At 47.2% G+C, this 25,691-nt stretch overlaps 1 protein-coding gene across 1 annotated transcript in view; it reads right to left on the bottom strand.

Annotated features, from left to right (window-relative positions):
• The window catches only part of axl (AXL receptor tyrosine kinase), a 90,402-nt gene extending 73,945 nt beyond the window's left edge, over positions 1–16,457 (bottom strand). Inside the window, exons 1-2 of the mRNA XM_033014344.1 lie at positions 15,891–16,457; positions 14,758–14,767 (exon numbers count right to left, since the gene is read on the bottom strand). Of these exons, the coding sequence (XP_032870235.1) occupies positions 14,758–14,767; positions 15,891–15,962 (82 nt within the window). The 5' untranslated portion in view covers positions 15,963–16,457. The remainder of the gene's footprint in view (positions 1–14,757; positions 14,768–15,890) is intronic.
• Between the last annotated feature and the right edge of the window lie 9,234 nt (positions 16,458–25,691).

Here is a 25,691-nt window from a genome sequence, read left to right as displayed (position 1 = left end):
GACACCGTTTTCGGTGGAGGGCATCCATGGCAGGGAGCGGGGCACCGATGGTGTGCTGAGCGGTTTTCACCACCCGTTGTAGTGCCTTCCTGTCCGCAACTGTGCAGCTGCTGTACCATACCGTGAAGCAGGTGGTCAGGATGCTCTCGATGGTACAGCGGTAGAAGTTGGTCAGGATCTGGAGTATGGGGTACAATTTTGGTCGCCTAATTATAGGAAGGACGTCAACAAAATAGAGAGAGTACAGAGGAGATTTACTAGAATGTTGCCTGGGTTTCAGCAACTAAGTTACAGGGAAAGGTTGAACAAGTTAGGGCTTTATTCTTTGGAGCGCAGAAGGTTAAGGGGGGACTTGATAGAGGTCTTTAAAATGATGAGAGGGATAGACAGAGTTGACGTGGATAAGCTTTTCCCACTGAGAGTAGGGAAGATTCAAACAAGGGGACATGACTTGAGAATTAAGGGACAGAAGTTTAGGGGTAACATGAGGGGGAACTTCTTTACTCAGAGAGTGGTGGCTGTGTGGAATGAGCTTCCAGGGAAGGTGGTGGAGGCAGGTTCGTTTTTATCATTTAAAAATAAATTGGATAGTTATATGGACGGGAAAGGAATGGAGGGTTATGGTCTGAGCGCAGGTATATGGGACTAGGGGAGAATACGTGTTCGGCACGGACTAGAAGGGTCGAGATGGCCTGTTTCCGTGCTGTAATTGTTATTGTTATTGTTATTGTTATCTGGGGGACAGGTGCGCTTTCTTAAGGTACCCAATCAGTACCCCGTTCCTTAATTATCCCCAATCAGTACCCCGTTCCTGCCTTCACCCCAAATCCCCTGACTCCGCTATCTTTAAGAGCCCTATCTAGCTCTCTCTTGAAAGCATCCAGAGGGCCTGCCTCCAACGCCCTCTGAGGCAGAGAATTCCACAGACTTAGTTCAGAGATACATCTCCAGAGGAGGCTTACAAGAATCATCCTAGGAATGAGTAGGTTAACATATGATGAGCGTTTGACAGCACAGGGCCTGTACTCGCTAGACTTTAGAAGAATGAGGGAGGGGGGGGGGCTCATTGAAATAGTGAAAGGCTTGTATAGAGTGGATGTGGAGAGGATATTTCCACTTGTGGGAGAGTCTAGGACTAGAGGTCACAGCCTCAGAATTAAAGGACTTTCTTTTAGGAAGGAGATGAGGAGGAATTTCTTTATGTGGTGAATCTGTGGAATTCTTTGCCTCAGAGGGCTATGGAGACCAAGTCAGTGGATATATTTAAGCCGGAGATAGATAGATTCTTGATTAGTACGGGTGTCAGGGGTTATGGGGAGAAGGCAGGAGATTGGGGTTAGGAGAGAGAGAGATAGATCAGCCATGATTGAATGGCGGAGTGGACTTGATGGGCCGAATGGCCTAATTCTACTCCCATCATATGATTCTATGATCTCTGAAGAAGGTTCTTGACCCAAAACGTCACTTGTTCATGCCCTCCGGGGATGCTGCCTGGCCCGCTGAGTTACTCCAGCACTTTGTGTCTTTCCTTGGTAAATCGGTATCTGCAGTTCCCTTATTTCAACATGCGTGGTTCGGTGAGTCGGCAAGTGATGGGGGGGAGCGGAGGTGGGCGGTGAGCTGTTTGAGCAGGGACCCAGCGTGATGAAATCCTCCAGGAATGTCTCCAGCCCACAGTCTTCAAAGCCGCCTCCACCCCCTTGAATGTAGTAACGGCGGCTCCCTCTACAAACGGCCAGACATTACACTCACCAGTGTGGCTCCAGTTACACGATCCCTCCCATCTGGGAGAAACCGTGCCAGAAACCCACATCCAAATCAAACAACCCGTTTTGTTACTTGTCTGTGGAAACTCTGACCTCTGATGTGCAGAAGTGACAGACGACACCTTCAATTGTTCAAGTTCAAGTGAGTTTATTGTCATGTGTCCCTGTATAGGACAATGAAATTCTTGCTTTGCTTCAGCACAACAGAACATAGTAGGCATTGACTACAAAACAGATCAGTGTGTCCATATACCATTATATATATATATACACACACATGAATAAATAAACTGATAAAGTGCAAATAACAGAACATGGGTTATTAATAATCAGAGTTTTGTCCGAGCCAGGTTTAATAGCCTGATGGCTGTGGGGAAGTAGCTATTCCTGAACCTGGTTGTTGCAGTCGTTCAGGCTCCTGTACCTTCTACCTGAAGGTAGCAGGGAGATGAGTGTGTGGCCAGGATGGTGTGGGTCTTTGATGATGCTGCCGGCCTTTTTGAGGCAGCGACTGCGATAAATCCCCTCGATGGAAGGAAGGTCAGAGCCGATGATGGACTGGGCAGTGTTTACTACTTTTTGTAGTCTTTTCCTCTCCAGTGAGCCTATTGCTTTGGACCCGTTTTGTTCTGGGTTTCGACCCAACGGGCTTGGACCTCCTTTCTTGGGATGGATGTTTGTTCCGCAGCTTTATTGGCATTGGTAAGTCAAGGTCTGGATGACGTACTCCACAGCCTGCACCGTAGCTTGGCTCCATGCTCCCACTGCTGATTAAGCAGGAGCCTGGGTTGAAATAAAGTTACGCATGCCTCTCGCCTTGGGACTCATTGAGGCTTGTGATTGCAATTCAAAACAGATTGATGCCGAGGAGCTGGATGTCTTCAAACAGCCGACACCAGTTTGAAGAATGACAAAGTAGTGTATCGAGATACAGCGTGGGAACAGGCCCTTCGGCCCGCCAATTCCATGCCGGCCAGCGATCCCCGCACTATCCCACACACGCAAGTGAGAATTTACAATTTTTATTGCAAACCAATTAACCTACAAACCTCAGGTACTCAAAAATGCTGGAGAAACTCAGCGGGTGCAGCAGCATCTATGGAGCGAAGGAAATAGGCAACGTTTCGGGACGAAACGTTGCCTATTTCCTTCGCTCCATAGATGCTGCTGCACCCGCTGAGTTTCTCCAGCATTTTTGTCTACCTTTGATTTTCCAGCATCTGCAGTTCCTTCTTAAACAACCTACAAACCTCTATGTCTTTGGAGTGCGGGAGGAGATCGGAGCACCCAGAGGAAATTCACACGGTCACGGGGAGAACGTGCAAACTCCGTACAGGCAGCACCCGTAGTCAGGATCGAACCCGGGTCTCTGGCGCTGTGAGGCTGCAACTCTACCATTGCCCCACCCAGCCCATCCACCCCTTCATTACTTGAGAGACCAGAGTCATAAAGTCGCAGATAGACACAAAATGCTGGAGTAACTCAGCGGGACAGGCAGCATCTCTGGAGAGAAGGAATGGGTGACGTTTCGGGTCGAGACCCTTCTTCAGACTGAAAATCACGGGGAAGGGAAACGAGAGTTATAGAAGATGATGTAGAGAGATAAAGAACAATGAATGAAAGATATTTTTTTTAAAAGGAGAGAGAGAGAGAGAGAGAGAGAGAGAGAGAGAGAGAGAGAGAGAGAGAGAGAGAGAGAGAGAGAGAGAGAGAGAGAGAGAGACAGACAGACAGAGAGAGAGAGAGACAGAGAGAGAGAGAGAGAGAGAGAGAGAGAGAGAGAGAGAGAGAGAGAAAAAAAAGAAAAAAAAAGACACAAATAGGTCGACAAGAGCAGCCTCCAGGGGTGATTGTATTGTCCCGTTTAGGATAAGTGTCTTTGGGCAGTCAGCATTTTCATATCGAACGTCGCAGAACTGGAACGCGATACCATGCATCATACGGGATCTGCCAACCCTTACCTCATTTACCAAACATCTAAAAATATGGTTACTGGAAAATCAAAATTGCAATCATAATCTACATTAAAAATAACCCATGGTACCCTTTAATTGCTATTTTTTTACTTTATTGTTTGTTTTTGTCTTTTGTTTTTACCTTGTGTTGGGATGTGTTTACCTTGTGTTGGGAATCAGCTACTGGCTACAATCTTGCATATTACATGCAAATGTTTATTAATATGCACTGTCCCTAATTATAAAAAGCCTGAAGACTGCAACAACCAGGTTCAGGAATAGCTACTTCCCCTCAGCCATCAGGCTATTAAACCTGGCTCGGACAAAACTCTGATTATTAATAACCACTTTCTGTTATTTGCACTTTATTTGCAGTTTATTTATTCATGTGTGTATATATTTATATCATGGTATATGGACACATTTATCTGTACTGTAGTAAATGCCTTACTATTTTTCTGTGTGCTTAAGCAAAGCAAGAATTTCATTGTCCTATACAGGGACACATGACAATAAACTCACTTGAACTTGAAATCAATTCAATTCAATTCAATTCAGAGAGAGAGACAGAGAGAGAGTTGCTAAACTTGCTATTGTGTTGTACTGCTTACAGCTACAAGAACGTGTAGCATCAATAAAGGGCTATAGGCCTATTGCGAGTTTATGTACAGGGACATATCTATCCATGCACTGTATACTTGTATTTATACTTATGCATTTTAAATATGTATGTCATGTTTTATACTTTGGCAATAGAACAATGTATTTTTATCATGCCAATAAAGTTTTTTAATTGAAAAATTGAATTGAATTGAGAATGCCAGAGTACTCCCCCCCCCCCCCCCACACCCCCCAAGTTACACTATCTTCTCATTTACACTCAACTGACAGCAAACAATGGCCTGTTTCCTTTATCATCATTATATTTTTGCATATCTTTCATTCATTGTTCTTTATCTCGCTACATCATCCTCTATGTCTCTCCTTTCCCTTTCCCGCGACTTTCAGTCTGAAGAAGGGTCTCGACCCGAAACGTCGCCCATTCCTGCTCGCCAGAGATGCTGCCTGTCCCGCTGAGTTACTCCAGCTTTTTGTGTCTATCTTCGGATTAAACCAGCATCTGCAGTTCCTTCCGACACATAAAGCCATGGATCGATACAGCACAGAAAGAGACAGTCTGAAGATGGGTCCCGACCCGAATTGTCAGCCAACCTTTTTCTCCAGAGATGCTGCCTGACCTGCTGAGATACTCCAGTGCTTTGTGCCTATCTTTGGGATTGTTTCTTATTGGTTTCAGTCTGTGATTCGGAGATGTTCCCTAACATCACAGCCGCTGAGAGAGTACCAATTAGACAACTGAGTCTGGGGCAGAATGCCCAGTACAAATGGTGATGTTCCTCTTGTGAATCAGACCGCCTTTGTCTTCATGTTAAAGCTGAATAGAGATGTCTCTGTCACTCTCCCTAGTCTTGATGTGCAGACTTAGCCAGCAGCAGCTCAGGGCAGCACAGTCACGGTGGCACAGTGGCAGAGTTGCTGCCTAACAAATGTTCCCCTGTCCCACTTAGGAAACCTGAACGGAAACCTCTGGAGACTTTGCGCCCCACCCAAGGTTTCCGTGCGGTTCCCGGAGGTTTTTGTCAGTCTCCCTACCTGCTTCCACTACCTGCAACCTCCGGCAACCACCTGCAACCTCCGGGAACCTCACGGAAACCTTGGGCGGGGCGCAAAGTCTCCAGAGGTTTCCGTTCAGGTTTCCTAAGTGGGACAGGGGTTTACAGCGCCAGAGACCCGGGTTCAATCCTGACTACAGGTGCTGTCTGTATAGAATTTGTACGTTCTCCCCGTGGCCTGCGTGGGTTTTCTCCGGGTGCTCCGGTTTACCCCACCACACTCCATCAATGTACAGGTTCGTAGGGTCATTGACTTGGTAAAGTTGTAAATTGTCCCGACTGAGTGTAGGATAGTGTTAGTTTATAACCGAGGCTGGTGAAGCTGCTGCCTCACCTATGGCTCCGTCTCGACCTCGAGTGCTGTCTGTGTGGAGTTTGCACGTTCTCCCTGTGACGGCATTGGCTCCGGTCTCCTCCCACATCGCAAGACGCGCGGGCTTGTGTAGGCGAATTTGTCTCCGTAAATTGCCCCTCGTGTGTAAGGAGTGGATGAGAAAGTGGGATAACATAGAACTAGTGTGAATGGGTGGTCGATGATCAGCATGGACTCGGCGGGCCGAAGGGCCTGCTTCCGTGGTGCTAAACTAAACTAAACTAACTCCCTCCTTAACATTTTGTACACTGATCGGCTCTCCCGTTGTCTAACTGCCTCTCGTACTGACACAACTTAGAGGGGGGGGGGGGGGAGGGTTGTCACGGTGATGCAGCAGTAGAGTTGCTGCCTCACAGCGCCAGAGTCCCAGGTTCAATCCCGACTACAGCTGCTATATTAGATTAGATTAGATTAGATTCCTTTATTGTCATTCAGACCTTTCGGTCTGAACGAAATTATGTTGCCTGCAGTCATACACAGAACCAATAAAGACAAAACATACAATAAACACAAATTAAATGTGTATGATTTTGTACGTTCTCCCCATGGGTTTTCTCCGGGTGCTCCGGTTTCCTCCCACATTCCAAAGACGTGCAGGTTTGTAAGTTAATTGGCTTCTGCAAATTGTAAATTGTCCCGAGCATGTAGGATAGTGCTGGTGTCGGGGGGGATCGCTGGTCGGCATGGGCTCGGTGGGCCGAATGGCCGGCTGTCTCTCCAAAGTCTAAAGTAAAGAGAGGAGCAGAATGTTCCCGCCACGTCTCCAATTCTAATTCCACATTTTGGCAAAGAGTTTCCTCATCCTCTCCCTATTTTTCTGTGTTTCTGTGAGACACTCGAACTGCGAGACCCACAGTAGAGGCAGGAAACATGTCCCCGGTGTTGGGGGAGTCCAGAACCAGGGGCCACACACACAGTTTAAGAATAAGGAGTAAGCCATTTAGAACGGAGACGAGGAAACACTTTCTCTCACAGAGAGTGGTGAGTCTGTGGAATTCTCTGCATAAGATTCAGATTCAAACTTTATTGGCATTGTGCAGTGTACAGTACGGAGACAACGAAATGCAAGAGGGCGGTGGATGCAGGTTCTCTGGATACTTTCAAGAGAGAGCTAGATAGGGCTCTTGAAGATAGCGGAATCAGGGGATATGGGGAGAAGGCAGGAACGGGGTACTGATTGGGGATGATCAGCCATGATCACATTGAATGGCGGTGCTGGCTTGAAGGGCCAAATGGCCTACTCCTGTACCTGTGTTCAAAAGGGAACTGAAGATGCTGGAATATCGAAGGTACACAAAATTGCTGGAGGAACTCAGCGGGTGCAGCAGCATCTATGGAGCGAAGGAAATAGGCGACGTTTCGGGCCGAAACCCTTCTTCAGACGGTTTCGGCCCGAAACGTCGCCTATTTCCTTCGCTCCATAGATGCTGCTGCACCCGCTGAGTTCCTCCAGCAATTTTGTGTACCTACTCCTGTACCTGTTGTCTATTTTTATTAATTCAAGTCTAAATTATAACCCCAGAATGTACCATGATTTTTTATCTTCACCCTGAAGGACTGGGACAAAACAATATTCCATGCGCTGGGCCTCAGTGAATGTCAGAAAGATAAACGGGCTGCAACGTTTGCTCTTCGAAGAACAGAAACTCCTGACAACAGCAAAACAAACTGGACAAGTTCCTCATCCAATGTGGCCCCGAGCTGCCTCATGCAAGTGATCTCAGCTATAGGGGATTTCAAAGCCTTCCTTCCCCTGTGGCACATTGCTGATTAGACACAAGCCATAAATGGCGGCAGAGAATTCGAGGCAGGGTCACCTGGCCAAGCCACAAGCCACCTGTTAAACCGTACAAACTGTTTCAAGGCACACTCAAGAGCGTTGGAATCTGGGAGGGCAAGGAGGCAAAAAACAGGGCTGTGCAGTGGTGCAGCGGGTAGAGCCAGCTTCGATCCTGGCCTCGGGTGCAGCCTGTGTGGAGTTTGCACGTTCTCCCTATGACCGCCATGCCTCAAAAAGGCTGCCAACATCATCAAAGACCCACACCATCCTGGCCACACGCTCATCTCCCCGCTGCCATCGGGAAGAAGGTACAGGAGCCTGAAATCTGGAACATCCAGGTTCAGGAATAGCTGCTTCCCCACAGCCATCAGGCTATTAAACACGACTTCAAACAAACCCTGAAAGAAGGGTTTCTGCCCGAAACGTTGCCTATTTCCTATTGCCTAGCTCCTGTTGCCCCACAGACATCAGGCCATTAAACACGACTTCAAACAAACTCTGAAAGAAGTGTTTCGGCCCGAAACGTTGCCTATTTCCTTCGCTCCATAGATGCTGCTGCACCCGCTGAGATCCTCCAGCATTTTTATCTACCTCTGAACTATAACAGCCTTTTGCACTTTATCTGTTTATTTATTGTGTATTTATATATGGTCTATGGTATATAGACACCCTTGAACTTTTATCTCCCGTCCTGTATTATGTTTACATATTCTGTTGTGCTGCAGCAAGCAAGAATTTCATTGGTACACAAAAATGCTGGAGAAACTCAGCGGGTGCAGCAGCATCTATGGAGCGAAGAAAATAGGCAACGTTTCGGGAGGAAACCCTTCTTTCAGAGTTTGTTTGAAGTTGTGTTTAATGGCCTGATGTCTGTGGGGCAACAGGAGCTAGGCAATAGGAAATAGGCAACATTTCGGGACGAAACCCTTCTTTCAGAGTTTGTTTGAAGTTGTGTTTAATGGCCTGATGTCTGTGGGGCAACAGGAGCTAGGCAATAGGAAATAGGCAACGTTTCGGGACGAAACCCTTCTTTCAGAGTTTGTTTGAAGTCGTGTTTAATGGCCTGATGTCTGTGGGGCAACAGGAGCTAGGCAATAGGAAATAGGCAACGTTTCGGGCCGAAACCCTTTCGGGTTTCGGCCCGAAACATTGCCTATTTCCTTCCCTCCATAGATGCTGCTGCACCCGCTGAGTTTCTCCAGCATTTGTTGAGTGCTATCCATTAGGTCATAAGCGATAGGAGGAGAAATAGGCCATTCAGCCCATCGAGTCCACCTAGCCATCAATCATGTCTGCCCAGTGGACTGGGCCGTGGGCCCAGAGGACGACAACATCGGGAGCTCGCAGGTCCCAGGTTGGTGACCCTGTTTCTCCGGAGCTCCCGCAACACCAGCTGGACTGGGGGGCGGCAGCTTTGACCTACCCCGGGCCGCGGAGTTTGAACCGGCCCGTTCGCGGGGCTTGGATTCGACCGCGGGACGTACCATCACCCGGCGGGGTCACAACATCGGAAGCCTGGATCGCCCCAGCGCAGACGGAGAACAAGGAGGGAAGAGACAAGGACTTTAAGACGTTTGCCTTCCATCACAGTGAGGAGGTGCCTGGTAGACTCACTGTGGTGGATGTTAAACTGTGTTAAGTGTGTGTTTTGTTATTTAAATCTGAATGACAATAAAGGATAGGTCCACCTTCGATTTATGAGAACATAGAAACATAGAAATTAGGTGCAGGAGTAGGCCATTCGGCCCTTCGAGCCTGCACCGCCATTCAATATGATCATGGCTGATCATCCAACTCAGTATCCCGTACCTGCCTTCTCTCCATACCCTCTGATCCCCTTAGCCACAAGGGCCACATCTAACTCCCTCTTAAATATAGCCAATGAACTGGCCTCGACTACCCTCTGTGGCAGAGAGTTCCAGAGATTCACCACTCTCTGTGTGAAAAAAGTTCTTCTCATCTCGGTTTTAAAGGATTTCCCCCTTATCCTTAAGCTGTCACCCCTTGTCCTGGACTTCCCCAACATCGGGAGCAATCTTCCTGCATCTAGCCTGTCCAACCCCTTAAGAATTTTATAAGTTTCTATAAGATCCCCTCTCAATCTCCTAAATTCTAGAGCGTATAAACAAAGTCTATCCAGTCTTTCTTCATAAGACAGTCCTGACATCCCAGGAATCAGTCTGGTGAACCTTCTCTGCACTCCCTCTATGGCAATAATGTCCTTCCTCAGATTTGGAGACCAAAACTGTACGCAATACTCCAGGTGTGGTCTCACCAAGACCCTGTACAACTGCAGTAGAACCTCCCTGCTCCTATACTCAAATCCTTTTGCTATGAAAGCTAACATACCATTCGCTTTCTTCACTGCCTGCTGCACCTGCATGCCTACTTTCAATGACTGGTGTACCATGACACCCAGGTCTCGCTGCATCTCCCCTTTTCCTAGTCGGCCACCATTTAGATAATAGTCTGCTTTCCTGTTTTTGCCACCAAAATGGATAACCTCACATTTATCCACATTATACTGCATCTGCCAAACATTTGCCCACTCACCCAGCCTATCCAAGTCACCTTGCAGTCTCCTAGCATCCTCCTCACAGCTAACACTGCCCCCCTGCTTAGTGTCATCCGCAAACTTGGAGATATTGCCTTCAATTCCCTCATCCAGATCATTAATATGAGATATCATACCTAGTGCGAATGGGTGATCGATGGTCGGCATGGGCTCCATGGCCTTGTTCCAGGATGCAACTCTAAATTAAACTAAACAACTGAGAGGAGAATTGGAAGCTGGGACTTAATTGCCAAAGGGGGAGAAGAGTTTTTTGGCAATGTGGTTAAATCTGGAGGACTCTATTTGCACGAGGGGAGGAAACAGAAGCAAGGTTCAAAGGCAGGGGTTTGCAGGGCTTGGGGGAAATGTTAGGGAGCGGGACATAACGGGGGTGGGGGGTTCTTTTAAAGAACGTACAGAGCTACAACGGGGTGAACAGAATCAGACAACATGGTAAATGGCCAGAGTCACGGGTTCGATCCCGACTACGGGTGCTGTCTGTACTCGGCTTGTACTCGCTAGAATTCAGAAGATTGAGGGGGGATCTTATAGAAATTTACAAAATTCTTAAGGGGTTGGACAGGCTAGATGCAGGAAGATTGTTCCCGATGTTGGGGAAGTCCAGAACAAGGGGTCACAGTTTAAGGATAAGGGGGAAATCTTTTAGGACCGAGATGAGAAAAACATTTTTCACACAGAGAGTGGTGAATCTCTGGAATTCTCTGCCACAGAAAGTAGTTGAGGCCACAGTTCATTGGCTATATTTAAGAGGGAGTTAAATGTGGCCCTTGTGGCTAAAGGGATCAGGGGGTATGGAGAGAAGGCAGGTACAGGATACTGAGTTGGATGATCAGCCATGATCATATTGAATGGCGGTGCAGGCTCGAAGGGCTGAATGGCCTACTCCTGCACCTATTTTCTATGTTTCTATGCTTCTATGTACGGAGTTTGTACGTTCTCCCTGTGACCGCAAGGGTTTTCTCCGGGTGCTCCGGTTTCCTCCCACATCCCAAAAGATTTGTAGGTCAATCAGCTTCAGTAACTTGTAAAAATTGCCCCGAGTCTGCAGGATAGTGCTAGTGTACGGGGGAGATCGCTGGTCGGCACAGACTCGATGGGCCGAAGGGCCTGTATCCGCACTGTATCTCTAAAGTCTATAGAACAATATGGACCAACTCTTGTACAGTCATGGACTTGTTTTCTAACTGTGGTTTTGTACGACTGCCTTGTTTTTGATTCGCAGTGTTTTTTCTTTCCGTAACTCGTGTATAATTTTTGTCGACCACAAGAAACTGCTGATGCTGGAATCTTGAACAAATTGCCGGAGGAACTCAGCGGGTCAAGGCAATATCTGGGGAGGGAAACGGAAGGACAACATCGTGTTGTCGAGGGAGCGGTGGACAGATGACTTTTCAGTTCAGGACCTTTCTTCAGACTTGTCTTGAAGATTGATCACAGTGTCTGTGCCTCACCCATACTTGTGCAGTAAGGACAACAAACAGTGGGCTTGACTGGGATTGAACTCAGGACTCTGCTGCTGTGAGGCGTTAGCTCGGCCAGCCGTGCTGCTGTGCCACCCATTGTTAGTTCAGCAGCTCTGCATTGTTAAAGTGCGGCTTGAAATTCAATTTTCCACTGCCTTCAGTCCAGAGTTACCATCAATGGGAGGTTTCATGTGCAGGATTTAACCCCGACCTCCCACATTCCACAGATCCATTCCCAGGGACCCAGCAAGCAGTGAAATGTCCCTGGGAGCATTTTTTGCCCAGTGAAAAGTTCACATTCTCGCACAAACTGGTGGCAGTGTAGCTCAGCACTGACGTGGGGGGCAGCTGTGTGCGGTGCAGCTCCATTCTATGCCCCCCCCCCCCTTGCTGGCCAAAGGTTTGGATCCCAGGATGTGCGAGGATGCTGCCACACTTTGGGGACAAGTGACAAAGTGTCTCGGCCACAGCGGGCACGAGCAAAGGCCAGGATTACCACAAAGCACAGCAAATGCACTTCAGATGTGGTGCCGACTGCTTCATCTAGGGGCATTTCCACCAAGTTAAATGCCCCAACTTACAAAGCAAGCATGGGCTGATACATCTTGATGGGTCTCCAAATCTGAGGAAAGACATTCTTGCCATAGAAGACAGTACAGGGAAGGTTCACCAGTTTCTTCCCAGCTGTTATCAGGCAACTGAATCATCCTACCACAACCAGAGAGCAGTCCTGAACTACTATCTACCTCTTTGATGGCCCTCGGACTATCCTTGATCAGACATTGCTGACTTTATCTTGCACTAAACGTAATTCCCATATCATGATCTGAGGAAGGACATTCTTGCCATAGAGGGAGTACAGAGAAGGTTCACCAGACTGATTCCTGGGATGTCAGGACTTTCATATGAAGAAAGACTGGATAGACTCGGCTTGTACTCGCTAGAATTGAGAAGATTGAGGGGGGATCTTATAGAAACTTACAAAATTCTTAAGGGGTTGGACAGGCTAGATGCAGGAAGATTGTTCCCGATGTTGGGGAAGTCCAGAACAAGGGGTCACAGTTTAAGGATGGAGGGGAAATCCTTTAGGTCTGAGATGAGAAAAAAAAATTTCACACAGAGAGTGGTGAATCTCTGGAACTCTCTGCCACAGAAGGTAGTTGAGGCCAGTTCATTGGCTATATTTAAGAGGGAGTTAGATGTGGCCCTTGTGGCTAAAGGGATCAGGGGGTATGGAGAGAAGGCAGGTACAGGATACTGAGTTGGATGATCAGCCATGATCATATTGAATGGCGGTGCAGGCTCGAAGGGGCGAATGGCCTACTCCTGCACCTATTTTCTATGTTTCTATGAGGTACAGTCACATCTGGCGCAGACCTTGACACCGTCAGGCTTGGCTTGGGTATAATTGGGGTGTCGTAGGCAGTATGCCCACTGCACCAGTGTGCTGCCCACTGGCAATCTACCCAGTGTACCAATGCCCTATCCACTGGCAATCTGCCCAGATCAGTGCACTGGGCACTGGCAGTCTATCCAAACAGTGCCCCATGCATCCGTCTACCCAGTGGACCAGTGTGCTGCCCACTGGCAGTCTATCCAGTGAACTAATGTCCTGTGCACTGGCAGTATATCCAGTGAAACAGTGCCCCACCCACTGGCAATCTACCCAGTGTTCCAACACCCCAGTCACTGGCAGTTTAACCAGTGGACCAGTGGCAACTGCCCCGAGGACAAATACACCATCACTGCCAGTGTGTCCAGTGAATCAGTTCCACACCCACTGGCAGCCTGCCCAGCGAATTATTAACCCACCACCGGAGGCCTGTCCAGAAGACCCCCCCCCCCCACTCGATTCACTGTTAGTGCACACAGTGTCAAGTCAAGTTAAGTCACATTTATTTATATAACACATTTAAAAAACAACTCTCGTTGGCCAAAGTGCTTTACATTTGTTATAAGAATAGTATAAACAAACAAACTACATACATATATACATACAGCCCTCGCTCAGTGGACATCAGGAAAAACAACAGAACACACTAAATACATTTTAACACAAACATCCACCACAGTGACTCCTCCACATTCCTCACTGCGATGGAAGGCGAAGAAAAGTTCAAATCTCTCCCCTTCTTTGTCCTCCAGCAGTCGGTGGCCTCTAACCTTCCGTTGACGGGACGATCTTACTCCCGTAGCCTGTGGGAGGCCTCCTCGTCGAGATCTGGATATAGTGGACCAGTGCCCTCTGCACTGGCAGCCCATCCGGAGGACCAGCACACTGCCCACTGGCAATCTGCCCGGTAGACCAGTACTCCATCACTGGCAGAGTATCCAGAGGCCCACTGCCGGCTACAGGAGTAAGATCATCCCGGCAACGGAAGGCTAGAGGCCCTTGACCGCTGGAGGACAAAGAAGGAAAGGGATTTTCTTCGCCTTCCATCACAGTGAGGAATGTAGAGGAGTCACTGTGGTGGATGTTTGTGTTAAAATGTATTTTGTGTGTTCTGTAGCTTTTTATTAGTATGACTGTGGCAAATCAAATTCCTCGTGTGTTGCAAAACATACTTGGCTAATAAAGTATGATTATGATGATTGTCTACTGGTAGCCCATCCAGTGATCCTGTGCCCCCCGCACCCAGCATGTCCAGAGGACCAGTACCCCGCACACTGGTAATCTGCCCAGTGGACCCAGTTGAAACATATAAGATTATTAAGGGCTTGGACACGCTAGAGGCAGGAAACATGTTGGGGGAGTCCAGAACCAGGGGCCACAGTTTAAGAATAAGGGGTACGCCATTTAGAACGGAGACAAGGAAACACTTTTTCTCACAGAGAGTTGTGAGTCTGTGGAATTCTCCACCTCAGAGGGCGGTGAAGGCCGGTTCTCTGGATGCTTTTAAGAGAGAGCTAGATAGGGCTCTTAAAACTAGCAGAGTCAGGGGATATGGGGAGAAGGCAGGAACGGGGTACTGATTGGGGATGAACATAGAAAATAGGTGCAGGAGTAGGCCATTCGGCCCTTCGAGCCTGCACCGCCATTCAATATGATCATGGCTGATCATCCAACTCAGTATCCCGTACCTGCCTTCTCTCCATACCCCCTGATCCCTTTAGCCACAAGGGCCACATCTAACTCCCTTTTAAATATAGCCAATGAACCGGCCTCAACTACCTTCTGTGGCAGAGAATTCCACAGATTCACCACTCTCTGTGTAAAAAATGATTTGCTCATCTCGGTCCTAAAAGACTTCCCTCTTATCCTTAAACTGCGACCCCTTGTTCTGGACTTCCCCAACATCGGGAACAATCTTCCTGCATCTAGCCTGTCCAACCCCTTAAGAATTTTGTAAGTTTCTATAAGATCCCCCCTCAATCTTCTAAATCTTCTAATGATCAGCCATGATCACATTGAATGGCAGTGCTGGCTCGAAGGGCCGAATGTCCTACTCCTACACCAATTGTCTATTGTCTACTTATTAATATGACTGTATAGCAAATCAATTTCCTCGTATGTTGCAAAACATACTTGTCTACTAAAGTATGATTATCCACTGGTAGCCCGTCCAGTGATCAAGTGCCCCCTGTGCATAGCATGCCCAGAGGACCAATACCCCACACACTGGCAGTGAACCAGCACTGCCAGAGTATCCAGTGACCTCTGCTCCATCCACTGGCAGTCCATCCAGTTGCCCATCGCCCTACCCACTGGCATCAACCCAGACTCTCCTCTGGATCCTCCCCCCCTCCCCAGCCTTGACCATCCCGGTCACACCTCAGTCTACAACGTTCCCACTTGGTGCAAATAAATGTCTTTCGAAAATAGAAATGATGATCTAAAAAAAAAACCTCTCTCACACACAAACACAGAATTTTCCAATCAAATCCAAAACCTCACCCTCCCCACACACCCTGCCAACACTAACAGAATCCAAACAGGGATCACAGCCGACAGAAAACATGGCCAAGTCGTCCCCTGTGGCCGCCACATTAATTAATTAATTGACCACCCACTCCCCTCCTCAACAGAAGGGTTTCGACCCGAAACGTTGCCTATTTCCATAGATGCTGCTGCACCCTGAGTTTCTCCAGCATTTTTGTCCCCCCTTAAGACACACCGTGTTTAAAGGTGGTCTTACAAAATAAGACCTGAATGGAATTTTACCTGTTTTTCCACACAGATCACTAGGGGGGAAAAAGAGGCATCTTTCGAAAGAGATTGCAAATACATACAGAGAGTAAATTCAACTGTACCAACTCACTTTCAACTTCAATAGTCCCGGGGAAAGTTAAGAGATTCTCACCTTCTGGAGGCTCGGTGGGCTGAGACAAACAGTTGTTGACCCACATGCAAAGAAACAGCAGACCCGCTCCTCGCATTTTTTCTCTCTCTGTGTCTTTCTCTCAAGACGGATCGCAGGCTCTTTAATTCATAAATATATACGGTATTCCTCCCTCTCCGGGCCAGCGAGAGATTCACATTGGGCCCCGGACTCGTTCACTCACTCCGAGGGGAAAAAATATAAACTTTCCACATACAAAAAAAAGTAGTTTCAACTTTCTCCGGGACGAGGAGCGGTTCCCTTTCTCCCTGAGACTCTGAGAACCAAATGGGAGAAACCCGTTCCACTGAAGTGTGTGTGTGTGTGTGTGGGAGGGGACAGGGGTGGACCAAACACACACAAAAAAAAGTTAGGCAGCAACTTTTTGAAAAGGAAAAATAAGTAGCAGTCCGGCGCCTGCACAACCGCAGAAACGCTGACACACTGGTTGGGGAAAAAACTCGTGAAAAAAATAAGCACATCTGAAAAGTATCCCAAATTGAGTTTCCTGGTGTTAAAACGTAAAATCTGTAAATCCACTCTGCAACCTGGCCCCTTGAGGAGGCGGCCAATTCTACACTCCTCCTCCTCCTCACCTCCCACCCTCCCTCCCAGTCTAGAGGGTGGACCACACTCCTCCAACCGTTTGCTGATGAGGTGCCTTGTTAAGGTACCATCAGGTTAAAAAGACATTGGGACAGCCAGAAGATAGACACAACATGGATTGATGGATTTAAGAGAGAGTTAGATAGAGCTCTAGGGGCTAGTTGAGTCAAGGGATATGGGGAGAAGGCAGGCACGGGTTATTGATAGGGGACGATCAGCCATGATCACAATGAATGGCGGTGCTGGCTCCAAGGGCCGAAGTCTGCCTGACCCATTGAGTTTCTCCAGCAGTGGAAACAGGGAACTGCAGATGCCGGTTTGCGGAAAAGGACACAAAGTGCTGGAGTAACTCAGTGAGTCAGACAGCATCTCTGGAGAACATGGATGGGTGAGGCAGCACCATGCTAAACTATTTATTTAAGAAGGAACTGCAGATACTGGAAAATCGGAGGTAGACAAAAATGCTGGAGAAACTCAGCGGGTGCAGCAGCATCTATGGAGCGAAGGAAATAGGCAACGTTTCGGGCCAAAACCCTTCTTCAGACCCTTATTGGGGGTTTAAGAAGAAACTTCAGATGCTGGAAAATCGAAGGTACACAAAAAAGCTGGAGAAACTCAGTGGGTGCAACAGCATCTATGGAGCCATAGATGCTGCTGCACCCGCTGAGTTTCTCCAGCTTTTTTGTGTACCTTATTGGGGGTTGTTGTGTGCAATAGCCTGATGGCTGTAGGGAAGAAGCTGTTCCTGAACCTGGACGTTACAGTTTTCAAGCTCCTGTACCTTCTTCCCGCGTTAAATTCCGTGCCAGCGGAAAACCTAATCATGATGTTGGGGGTGGGGAGCGACTTGGGAAAGTCCTGGCCTGCATGGAAACGTAGCCCAGGCCCAGCACGCCAGCAAATCTTTCAGGGGTGTTCAAGAAGGAACTGCAGATGCTGGAAGTTCGAAGGTACACAAAAATGCTGGAGAAACTCAGCGGGTGCAGCAGCAGCTATGGAGCGAAGGAAATCTTTCAGGAGAACTGGAAAAGCAGCAAGACACTGGAGAAATAAATACACAAAAGGGTTTTGAAAGCAGTGCTCCACAGCAGGCAGATTTTACACTTCATTGAGAATTGCCTTTGTCTGCTGGGGCAGCAGGGGTCTGGTGTAAATGATGTGAGAAGTGTTGCCTTCCTTTGAAGTCAGACCTGCCTTTTATTTGAGGAATTTTCTTTTTGGTCAACAGTTGTCAAGAATCTTTTTCATTCAGGCTGGCGAATGTAAACAGCCTATAAATTCTGAAGAAGGGTTTCGGCCCGAAACGTTGCCTATCTCCTTCGCTCCATAGATGCTGCTGCACCCGCTGAGTTTCTCCAGCTTTTTTGTCTAGCTTGGAGTTTGTTGTTTAGTTGGTGTTTGTAGTGTTCGATAACTTGATGGTTGCTGGGAAGAAGTTGTTCCTAAACCTGGGCATCACAACTTTCAGACTTGTATACATATGTCTGGGGTAATAACATATCTGGGGTACCAACATATCGCCTCAGAGCAGAGGGAGAATGAGGAGGGGAAGAGACTGTGACTTTAAGACTTTTGCCTCCATCACAGTGAGGAGGTGCCTGGTGAACTCACTGTGGTGGATGTTAATTTGTGTTTATTGTGTGTTTTGTTGTTTATTATTATTATATGTATGGCTGCAGGCAACGACATTTCGTTCAGACCGAAAGGTCTGAATGACAAATAATGGATCTAATCTAATCTAATCTGAGTTACTCCAGCATTTTGTGTCTACCCATTCACTAGTTCCGTATTATCCCAGTTTTGCATCCTGCATATTAGGGTCAATTTACAAAAGGCAATTAACCGACTAACCTCTACGCCTTTGGAATGTGCGGGGAAATTGGAGCAGCCGGAGGAAAGCCCACCTGGTCACAGGGAGAACATGCAAACTCCACACAGACAGCACCTGGGGTCAGGATCGAACCTGGCTCTCTGGCGCTGTGAGGCAGTAGCTCTACCGCTGCCCTACCTTGCCGCCCTTTAGATTTTCATACAGAGTGGATACAGGCCCTTCGGCCCACCGAGTCTATGCTGACCTGCGATCCCTGTACACTAGCATTATCCTACACACTAGGGAGAATCTACAATTTACAGAAGTCAATGAATGTGCAAACCTTTATGTCTTTGGAATGTGCCAGGAAACTGGAGCACCCGGAGGAAAGCTCACGCGGTCACAGGGAGAACGTGCAAACGCCACACAGACAGCACCTGGGGTCAGGATCGAACCTGTTAACAGTCGCGGGCAATTATAACGGACATGAACTTCTAATAAAGAGGAACTGGTGAATAATATTGAATGGGTTGATGACTCAGTATGTAAGGATTCACTTTAGAGTTGCAATCAAAAATGGCAATGACTAATCAGCAAACTATTGTTTAGTTTAGTGCAGTTTAGTTTAGTTCAGTTTAGTTTAGTTTAGTGCAGTTTAGTTTAGTTTAGTTTAGTTTAGTTTAGTTTAGTTTAGTTTAGTTTAGTGCAGTTAAGTTTAGTTTAGTTTAGAGATTCAGAGTGGAAACAGGCCCTTCGTCCCACCGAGTCCACACCGACAGGCGATCCCTGCACATTAACACTATCCTAACACCATCCTACACACACTATTGGGGACAGTTTTACATTTATACCAAAACAATTAACCCACATGCTACGTCCTTGGAGTGTGGGAGGAAACCGAAGATCTTGGAGAAAACCCACTCAGGTCACGAGGAGAAGGTACAAACTCCGTACAGACAGCACCCGTAGTCGGGATCGAACCCGGGTCTCTGGCGCTGTGAGGCAGCAACTCTACCACTGTGCTACTGTGCCGCCCGGTTCTATGTTATCCCACTTTCTCATCCACTCCCTACACACTAGAGCCAATTTTACAGAGACCAATAAACGGACAAAGCTGCATGTCTTTGGGATGTGGGAGGAAACCCGAGCACCAGGAGGAAACCCATGCGATCACAGGAAGAACGTGTAAATTCCACCCGAGCTCAGGATTGAACCCGGATCTCTGTCGCTGTGCGTCAGCGGCTCAAAATAATTAAAAAATATATATGAAAAGAGTGTAAAAGAGACCGATCTATGGAAAACATAGGAAATGGGAACTTGTGGTCAAGAGGAACCAAAATAGACCTAACAGGAACTTTGACTAAGCTGATTTCTGAAACTTAAGAACTTGGGGCAACATGGTGGCACAACGGTAGAGTCCCAGAGACCCGGGTTCAATCCCACTCTCTGTACGGAGTTAGCACATTCTCCCCGGCCTGCGACCCGCGTGGGTTTTCTCCGAGATCTTTGATTTTCCTCCCATACTCCAATAACGAACAGGTTTGTAGGTTAATTGGCTTGGTATAAATGTAAATTGTCCCTAGTGTGTGTAGGGTAGTGTTAATAACCATATAACAATTAACCATATAACAATTACAGCACGGAAACAGGCCATCTCGGCCCTACAAGTCCGTGCCGAACAACTTTTTTCCCTTAGTCCCACCTGCCTGCACTCATACCATAACCCTCCATTCCCTTCTCATCCATATGCCTATCCAATTTATTTTTAAATGATACCAACGAACCTGCCGCCACCACTTCCACTGGAAGCTCATTCCACACCGCTACCACTCTCTGAGTAAAGAAGTTCCCCCTCATGTTACCCCTAAACTTCTGTCCCTTAATTCTGAAGTCATGTCCTCTTGTTTGAATCTTCCCTATTCTCAAAGGGAAAAGCTTGATCACATCAACTCTGTCTATCCCTCTCATCATTTTAAAGACCTCTATCAAGTCCCCCCTTAACCTTCTGCGCTCCAGAGAATAAAGACCTAACTTATTCAACCTACCTCTGTAACTTAGTTGTTGAAACCCAGGCAACATTCTAATAAATCTCCTCTGTACTCTCTCTATTTTGTTGACTGTACGGGGAATGTACGGGGATCGCTGGTCGGTGCGGACTCGGTGGGCGAAAGGGTCTGTTTCCGTGCTGTAAACTAAACTAAACTAATTAGAAAGAGATTTGACACTCAACAGGAACAAAATCATGGATTGTGCAACTGGCCTCGACAACAGGATGTTAAGGACATGACTTGTAGAATTGTGTGCAGTTCTGGATGTCCTTTAGGAAGGATGTGGAGGCTGTAGAGAGGGTGCAGAAGAGTTTTACCAGATTGCTACCTGGATTTGAAGGTGTTACCTATAAGGAGAGGTTGAACAAACTTGGATTTTTATTTCTGTTTTTTTTTTTTTTTTAATATTTTATTTAAAAATAATCTAAATTATTTTTTTTTATAGATAGAAAGTGAGAAAAAAAATGGCATTGTAAAGAATTTCTGGAACGTCGGAAGCTGAGAGGACACCTAACAGAAGTATATAAAATCAGGAGAGGCATAGAAAGGGCAGACATGTATGTAAATGCAGTACGCACAGATAATACAAATTAATTATAAATAAATTCAATAAATTATTAACCGTAATATTAGTGCATAAACCAAAGTCTATAGTGCAACCAAATATAGTCAATAAAAGTTCATAGTTGCTGAGTTTAATGTTATGTAGTCATAAGGTCTTAAGTGATAGGAGCAGAATTAGACCATTCGGCCCATCAAGTCTACTCCACCATTCAATCATGTCTGATCTATCTTTCCCTTTTAACCCCATACTCCTGCCTTCTCCTGGGATGTCAGGACTTTCATCTGAAGAAAGACTGGATAGACTCGGCTTGTACTCGCTAGAATTTAGAAGATTGAGGGGGGATCTTATAGAAACTTACAAAATTCTTAAGGGGTTGGACTGGCTAGATGCAGGAAGATTGTTCCCGATGTTGGGGAAGTCCAGGACAAGGGGTCACAGTTTAAGGATAAGGGGGAAATCCTTTAGGACCGAGATGAGAAAAACATTTTTCACACAGAGAGTGGTGAATCTCTGGAACTCTCTGCCACAGAAGGTAGTTGAGGCCTGTTCATTGACTATATTTAAGAGGGAGTTAGATGTGGCCCTTGTGGCTAAAGGGATCAGGGGGCATGGAGAGAAGGCAGGTACAGGATACTGAGTTGGATGATCAGCCATGATCATATTGAATGGCGCTGCAGGCTCGAAGGGCCGAATGGCCTACCTCTGCACCTATTTTCTATGTTTCTATGTCTATGTTTCTCCCCATAACCACTTATCAAATACTTATATAGAATCCATTGACTTGCCCTCCACAGCCATCCATGGCAATAAATTCCACAGATTCACCACCCTCTGACTAAAGACATTCTGAAGGGTCTGAGGAAGAATCTCTACCAGAAATGTCACCCATTCCTTTTCTCCATGAATGCAGCCTGACCCGCTGTGTTACTCCCACTTCATGTATCTATCTTCAGAATAAACCAGCATCTGTAGTTCCTTCTACACAAATTCCTCCTCATCTCCTTTCTAAAGGTTCGTCATTTCATTCTGAGGCTGCGGCCTCTGGTCCTAGACTCTCCCACTGGTGGAACCATCCTCTTCACATCCACTCTATCCAGTTCCCACTGTAGAGCAGAGAGTTCCTCCTCCCTATCTCTCCCAGCGGGGTTATGAAATGCAAGCAGAACTATCTGGAGTCGCACACACATTCCCGAGACCTGGAATGTGCAGCAGAGAGGCTCATTCCCAAGTCCCAGACAACTTCGTTGTTCAACCTCTCCTCAAAGTTCACGCAATTCCCACATAAGCCCCTTCTGAAAAATATACTTGTGGATATTTACACAGCAGGGAAGCAGGAAACCAGTCAATCTATCAAAGACTTTATTGCCATTCAAAAATACACCAACAAATGCAAGTCTGAACGAAATGTTGTTGCATCTGACTCACCGTGCAACATAAAATAACAAAAAGATAAAATAGACAAAAAGGTAAAATAGATAATGGTGGCGGCACATTACATGGAATTCAAGGCTCTGATGGCTCGGGGGAAGAAGCTGTTGCAAAACTGGCCGTTCTGCTCCTTATACTGCGATACCTTTTGCCCGAGGGCAGCAGAGTGAACAGTCCATGATGGAGATGTGTGGGGTCTTTTGGCCTTGGACAAGCAACGTTTGCACGCAATGTCCCCGATTGATGGAAGAGAAGTCCCGAGAAGTGAACCCAAGCCTGATTTTGACAGCAAAATATCCCGACTCTACGGAGCACCGGGCCGTTGATCTCTGTTGCTGCTCTTGGATTCCAAAAGATCGGAGAGGTGAGTGAGACAGGGGAGAGAACATGTTTGTAAATGCAGTCCTGAGTTTGTGGGGAGACACCACATTCTCTCCTTGTTATTGTCTGAGTTACTGTTGTGAGGTTGGCTATTTATTCCTGGGGTGGGCAGTAAACACAGTGTGTTCACCCAGAGCTACCTCCTGTAGGAGTGCAGGAAGGAACTGCAGATGCTGGTTTAAAACGAAGATAGACACAAAAAGCTGGAGTAACTCAGCAGGACCGGCAGCATGTCTGGAGCGATCTCACCGGAAATGCTGCCTGTCCCGCTGAGTTACTTCAGCTTTTTGTGTCTCTCTCCTTTGGGGCCCAGTGGCCTCTGTTTGCCATGAGAGGGATTGCATTTGATGACACCACCAGTGTGGACCGAGTCTGTGGAATTCTCCGCCTCAGAGGGCGGTGGAGGCCGGTTCTCTGGATACTTTCAAGAGAGAGCTAGATAGGGCTCTTACAGATAGCAGAGTCAGGGGATATGGGGAGAAGGCAGGAACGGGGTACTGATTGGGGATGATCAGCCATGATCACATTGTATGGTGGTGCTGGCTCGGAGGGCCGAATGGCCTACTTGTGTGTGAATGTGTGTGAATGTGTGTGAGTGATTGGTGGTGGTCGGAGGGGCCGTAGGCGCAAATTGGCAGCCACGCTTCCGTCAGTCTGCCCCAGGGCAGCTGTGGCTACAGAAGTAGCTTACCACCACCGAGTGTGACTGAGGAGTGAATGAATAATGCGATGTAAAGCGCCTTGAGTATTAGAAAGGCGCTATATAAATCCCATCCATTATTATTATTACTTCTGCACCTATTGTCTATTGTCTATTGTCTATTGAGTGCTGGCAAAAGCTGGGTCTACTCTGCCAGATCAAGGGACATGGCAACAATGAATGGGATTATCAGTTATGTCAAATTGAACAGTGGCATTGGCATTAGTTTGATGTATCATATTCATAAGTGATAGGAGCAGAATTAGGATATTTGGCCCATCACGTCTACTCTGTCATTCAATCATGGCTGATCTATCTCTTCCTCCTAACCCCATTCTCCTGACTTGCCCACATAATCTATGCCTACTATGTTCTGAAGAAGGGTTTCGGCCCGAAACGTCGCCTATTTCCTTCGCTCCATAGATGCTGCTGCACCCGCTGAGTTCCTCCAGCAATTTTGTGTACCATCTATGCCTACTATGTTCTGTTGTGCTGAAGCAAAGCAAGAATTTCATTGTCCTATCAGGGACACATGACAATAAACTCACTTGAACTTGAACTTGAAACCAAGGAGTAGTTCACCTGGTCCCACCAACCTGCCCCACCATTGAATATGATCATGGCTGATCTACCCCAGGTCTCACCTCCTCCTCTCCCCAGTTCCCAACTGCCTACAATTTCCCCTCGATCTTCCCAAAATGTACCTCTCTCCAGTTTGGATGCTTCTAATGAATGATCCAACCCCCACAAATCTCAAGGGTAGAGAATTCCAATGACATGCTGTGTGAGAAAAAAGTTCCTCCGCAGCTCGGAGCGGCCCCTTACCCTGTAACTATATCCCCTCGTTCGAGACTCGCCCACCTGTAAAACCATCTCAACATGTACCTTGTCATGTCCCCCGAGGAGAACGAACAAGGAGACACAGATGTATAACAAATGCTACAAGCCCCTCGGGCCAGTTATGTCAATGAGATCACGGCTCAGCTAACTCCAGACACCTGCCTTCCCCCAGTGTTCAGACATTCTGTTTGCATCCCGGATCCATATAATCTCGCAGTTACAACAATCAGAAGCTTCATCCCTCCCCCCAACAAAGCTGCCTACCTCACCAGGGACCCGAAACGTCACCCATTCCTTCTCTCCAGAGATGCTGCCTGACCCACTGAGTTACTCCAGCGTTTTGTGTCATTCTTTCGTATAAACCAGCATCCGCAGTTCTTTCTTTCTAAGTCACCTCTCCATGTTCTCCAGAAATGCTGGCCGACCTCCTGAGTTACTCCAGCACATCAGCGCCTCTACTTCCTGAGAAGATTACGGAGAGTCGGTATGTCAAGGAGGACTCTCTCGAACTTCTACAGGTGCACAGTAGAGAGCATGCTGACCGGTTGCATCGTGGCTTGGTTCGGCAACTTGAGCGCCCAGGAGCGGAAAAGACTACAAAAAGTTGTAAACACTGCCCAGTCCATTATCGGCTCTGACCTCCCTACCATCGAGGAGATCTATCGCAGTCGCTGCCTAAAAAAGGCTGCCAGCATCATCAAGGACCCACACCATCCTGGCCACACACTCATCTCCCCACTGCCTTCAGGTAGAAGGTACAGGAGCCTGAAATCTGCAACATCCAGATTCAGGAATAGTTTCTTCCCCACAGCCATCAGGCTATTAAACACAACTTCAAACAAACTCTGAACATTAATAGCCCAATGCACTTTATCTGTTTATTTATTTATGTGTGTGTGTAAATATATATTCAATGGTATATGGACTCACTGATCTGTTCTGTATTTATTTATGTCTACTATATTCTGTTGTGCTGAAGCATAGCAAGAATTTAATTGTCCTATCTGGGACACATGACAATAAACTCTCTTGAATGTTGATTCCACATCCCATCTCTATCTGTTTTCAGGACAATCTGTGATTCTCCTAATCCCTTGAATAAGAGATCCAGGGATCCTCAGAAGGAAAGTTGTTTATTTTTCATCCTCAACCACAGCTTCTTCAACCGAGCAATCCTCCTGCTAAAGACGATGGTTTAGGGGTGTCCCACCATAATTCTGGGGACCAGCCCACGGGGGTTCTGTGCAGAGAGGGGGACGGTGAACCAGCCACTCTCACCTGCGTTGGAAGGGGTGCTGGTTTGCATGGAAGGCACACGCAACATGCTGGAGTAACTCAGCTGGGCAGGCAGCATCTCTGGAGAGAAGGATGGCAGGCAGCAGCTAGCTCTCCCATCTGTGTGTGAACTC

This window comes from Amblyraja radiata, chromosome 41, assembly GCF_010909765.2.
Source record: "Amblyraja radiata isolate CabotCenter1 chromosome 41, sAmbRad1.1.pri, whole genome shotgun sequence".
Taxonomy (NCBI): domain Eukaryota; kingdom Metazoa; phylum Chordata; class Chondrichthyes; order Rajiformes; family Rajidae; genus Amblyraja; species Amblyraja radiata.
Note: the sequence above shows the minus strand (reverse complement) of the source record. Positions and strands in the feature narration are given on the sequence as shown.